The sequence below is a fragment of the Hibiscus syriacus genome, unplaced genomic scaffold (assembly GCF_006381635.1).
Source record: "Hibiscus syriacus cultivar Baekdansim isolate YM2019G1 unplaced genomic scaffold, ASM638163v2 tig00111582_pilon, whole genome shotgun sequence".
Lineage (NCBI taxonomy): Eukaryota > Viridiplantae > Streptophyta > Magnoliopsida > Malvales > Malvaceae > Hibiscus > Hibiscus syriacus.
In genome coordinates this window covers 9,398,795-9,403,049 of record NW_024063126.1, presented here as the reverse complement: position 1 = coordinate 9,403,049, position 4,255 = coordinate 9,398,795, and the positions used below count along the sequence as shown (strand labels likewise).

The window sequence follows — 4,255 nt, the reverse complement described above, 5'->3', positions numbered from 1 at the left end:
AGTCTATTCAGAATCGTTGCAATTTGTTCCAGATCTGAAATAGTGCTGCCGCAAGCTGCTAATGCATCGCATACCTCCTTAATTTGAGTGAGATATGATCGCATGCTCCCATTGCCTTTCTTGATCGACCTGAGCTTGCAATGAAGACTCAACACACTAGTAGTGGATCGATTGGCAAAGAACTTCAGCACCGTGGACCAGACATCAGTTGCTGTCTCAACCCCCATAAATTGAGGAAGAATCTAATCGCTAATGGTGGAAAGAAACCACGAAGCTAACGCACTATCTTGTGCAACAAAAATTTCAAAGTCATCGTTGATAACCATATTACCATCAGCATCAGGAATCTTTTTCGGCGGTGGTTGAAAATTGCCAGTAAGCAACCTCTCCAAGCGGTGACTGCGAACGGTTAAAAGAACTTATTGTTTCCACAACAAGAAATTCATCTCGTCGAGCACTATATTAATCTTCTTGTTAGTGAACAGACGACATCCTCGTGTGGAATCTCCAAGGTCAATAACCCGTTGAGCATCATCAACAGCCATGGCAAAAAGGCACAAACAAAGCAAAAAGAATTAGAGAAGCAACGGAGAAAGATAGCTCCAAGATCAAACGGCGAAAGATACCATATTAGAAATATAGAATAGAAGAAATCTTATTAAGTTGCTTAACGTTTACACTTTGTATAACAGGTTATATATACAACAACAGCAGTAACTACTTCGGAGGTTTGTTAAACCTAACTAACAAACTTGCTGAGCTGGCATGGAGAAGCTTCCAGACTATATTCAACAAGGACATGACTAAAAGGGTTGAGAAACTGTTAAGGCTAATTCCAGAAGTTGATTACAGAGCTTGGTTAATTGTGTTGTTGATTAGATTTTATTTTCAGGAGAATGATTTAGAGGGTATGGAGGAGAAGTTGATTAAAGAGGCCTTTGAGCACAACACCACTGTATTGACTGTTCCTACGATGCGTTGCATTATCACCGCTCATTTTTGTTGCAATGCGGTGGACAAATTGGCAAATTTTAATTCGATCGAAAATATAACGGCCTTGACTTCAATTTTTCAGGAATAGCACACATCAGCTACTTTCATCTTCGGAGGAAGAAGCCTTATCCTACAAAGAACTTCGGGAATTTTTTTTCTCGAAAATCAAACAAATTTTATTGAATAAGTTCAGTTATGAGTTTCGTTAAAAACTTCCATAACCTTAAGCGGAGAAAAGATTGTTGCATAACAATAGGAAAGGAAACAACTTGTAACAAAACCACTTTGAAAGTAAACACCCTAGAGAGAAACCCAACACAGCTACAAAGAGAATAAACAAAAAACCAAACACTGCCAAACCGCGTCGAGCCTACCACCACGCTTTAAAGAGCTCATTTCTGCTCATGCCTTCTTCTTTTGCTAGGTGATCGGCCATCCCATTATGAGACCTTGGGGCGTAAATAAACTTGACCGAGGAAAGAATTTTAGAAAAACTATCTATTTCTTCCAAAATATACCACCATTTCCAAGGCCTCATAAGTGGAAAAGTTATCCAATTCAGAACCACCTGACAGTCAGATTTAATCAGTAAGGGAGTGCTACTACTCCAAGTCTCCAACCCGACTCAGAGAAAACTTTCAACGCAATTAGAACAGCATAAACTTCAGCAAACTCCGGGCCCTCATCTACTAAGGGACCAGAAAGTAAAGCTCTTACATCCCCATTCGAAGTTCTTAAAACACCTCCTCGGTTTGAGGCACCATCTACATTAAGATTTACTACTCCACTTTGAGGAGTAGTTAAAGAATCAGAAGGATGCTTATCGGGCTGAACAGACAAACAAAAAACCGGGTCCAATCACCACTTTACTACTCCCTTGTTATTTTTTATCTTTGAAAGTTGTCTTTTAATGACGACGTTTTTGTTAGAAGTCATGCGCATCAGGCGATGATTTGCCCATGCATAATAACCTGCAACTGTCTCATGCAAACCCTCAAGGTGGGAGGGTGACATTTCTTTAGTTGGTCGGGACAATTTTAGATTGTGCATGGGTGCACACGACTTCCACAAAAAATATCTTCATTAGAAGACGATTTTTGCATTAACAAGGGACGTTGTTTGTATTAAAGAACGACTTCCTAAAGTAGCCTACATGGTAAGGCATTTTCCATCGAAGACGATAACAACAGCAGATGACTTCAACATACTCTGTAGAAGCATTTCTATTTCCATGATTAGTTAATAAGCATTCCCATCATATCCTCTTATTTGTTTTTGTCATCCATTTTTCTCTAATTATGTCATAATGTAAGGGTGAGCATTCTATCAGTCGAGTCTATTCAAGTAAAAAAGTTTCGAGTTATTTGAGTTGACGAGTTGTATTTTGTGACTCAAACTTAACTTGAAATTTTTTTTAAGTCGAATCGAGTTTAAGAAATTCGAGTCGAGTTATTCGAGTTTCTATACAAATTTTATTATAATTATTTATAGTATTATGGTAATGATTGATTCTAATTTTTCGATTTTCTCTACCTATATAATATATATTTATTCTTAATCTTTAAAGAACATAATGTTATTTAATATATCAAAAACAATCTAAAATTATAAAATATATTTGCAATATTATATTTAAAGAAGATAGTTTGAGGGTAAAGTATTGATGAGAGTATAAAAGAGGAAATGAATTGATGAGAATAAAGAATTTGTAAACAATTGCAGTCAAAAAATCAAATTGAATAAACTACAAAGTTAAGGGACTAAATAAAAATGATATACTTTTAGTAAAAAAAAATAAGAATTTAAGTTGCATAGGTATCCTATAGTGGTATAAGAGCATGTGATTCAAATTTGGTAAAAAATAGACTTAAAATGAAGGGTGAATTAAAGAAATATAATATTGTTATAGAAAAGTTGATCAACTAAATTAAAAAAATGTTATAGAAAAGAGGAATTGAAAGCACGTAAGTATTTTATGATTGTTTAGAAGCATGTGGTTTAAATTTGAAAAAAATTTACTTAAAATGAAAAAATTGATGAAATAAAAAAATAAGAGACTAAATCACAAGATTGTCAAAATAGACAGCCAAATTTTCAGTTTTCCAAGTAACTCAAAATTTTTAAATTTCAACTCAACTCAAACTCGAAAATTAAATTGATAATTCGAGTTGACTCCAATAACTCGACTCAAATAACTCAAAATTGATTTTTTTTATTTTTCAAGTCGAATTTTGCTCGTCCCGTAAAATATATTCATTTTTCAACTTTTGAAATTAATAAAAAAATTAATTATTTATTATTTTAAAATTGAAAAGGTTGAAAATATTTGAGTTACCGCCTCATCTAAAAATTTCAATCCCACGCCACCAAAAATACAAAAATGTTTGGTTCCCTCCTCAACTGGCGATCCAAGTGATTCAAATGCAACCAACCAAACAAAAACGCAAAGCCACGTCATCAATCCGCGTAAAGAACACTCAACCAATCAGAACGAAACATATTCCCCTATATAAACAACAAACCCGACATTTCATCTCCCATCAAAATCCTTTTACAAAGTCAAACAAATTCCCTCCAGCTCAAAATCTGAAATCATGAGCTCCGCCGCAGCAACCACCAAAGGAGGCCGAGGCAAGCCGAAGTCGAAGTCCGTTTCTCGGTCCAGTAAAGCCGGACTTCAGTTCCCCGTCGGCCGTGTGGCTCGTTTCCTTAAGAAAGGACGATACGCCGAGCGTGTCGGATCTGGTTCTCCCGTTTATCTCTCCGCCGTCCTTGAATATCTTGCCGCTGAGGTTTGTGTAATCGAAACTCTCTTGTATATATTGATAAAAAAATCTTTGAAAATTTTGATGAATGTAGTAACTGAATTTCTTTTGGATTCCGCTAATAATATACAGGTTCTGGAATTGGCTGGAAACGCGGCAAGGGACAACAAGAAGAACAGAATCATTCCAAGGCATATTCAATTAGCGGTGAGGAACGATGAAGAATTGAGTAAGCTGTTGGGTGGTGTAAATGTAGTCATTAGATTATTGATTGCTAATAGTTAATGAAAATGTTTATATGATAGTTAATAAAATTAATTCAATTATATATTTGGTTATATTTTATCAATCTGGACTTAATTAAAATAAATTTAATTTTGGAACCAAATAATGCCACATGTTAATAGTGTTGAATATTATGACTTATGTTGTTATTTGATCGGAAGATTTAATTTATTTTTAATTTAATATATTTAATTTTTGTCAATCAAATGGTG

General features: G+C 34.9%; 1 protein-coding gene across 1 annotated transcript; it reads left to right on the top strand.

Moving 5' to 3' along the window:
• Positions 1 to 3,541: 3,541 nt before the first annotated feature.
• On the top strand, positions 3,542 to 4,043 carry LOC120165427 (histone H2A-beta, sperm-like). The gene is made up of 2 exons (XM_039174947.1): positions 3,542 to 3,785; positions 3,891 to 4,043. The coding sequence occupies exons 1-2, from the start codon at positions 3,588 to 3,590 to the stop codon at positions 4,041 to 4,043; spliced, it is 351 nt and encodes a 116-aa protein (XP_039030878.1). The 5' UTR covers positions 3,542 to 3,587.
• The last annotated feature ends 212 nt before the right edge of the window (positions 4,044 to 4,255 follow it).

What these genes read in the sequence shown, in the direction of transcription:
- LOC120165427 (XM_039174947.1), top strand. Translation starts at nt 3,588, where the DNA reads ATGAGCTCCGCCGCAGCAACCACCAAAGGAGGCCGAGGCAAGCCGAAG. An exon ending in TTGAATATCTTGCCGCTGAG is followed by an intron (nt 3,786 to 3,890) that starts GTTTGTGTAATC and finishes AATAATATACAG; the next exon opens with GTTCTGGAATTGGCTGGAAA.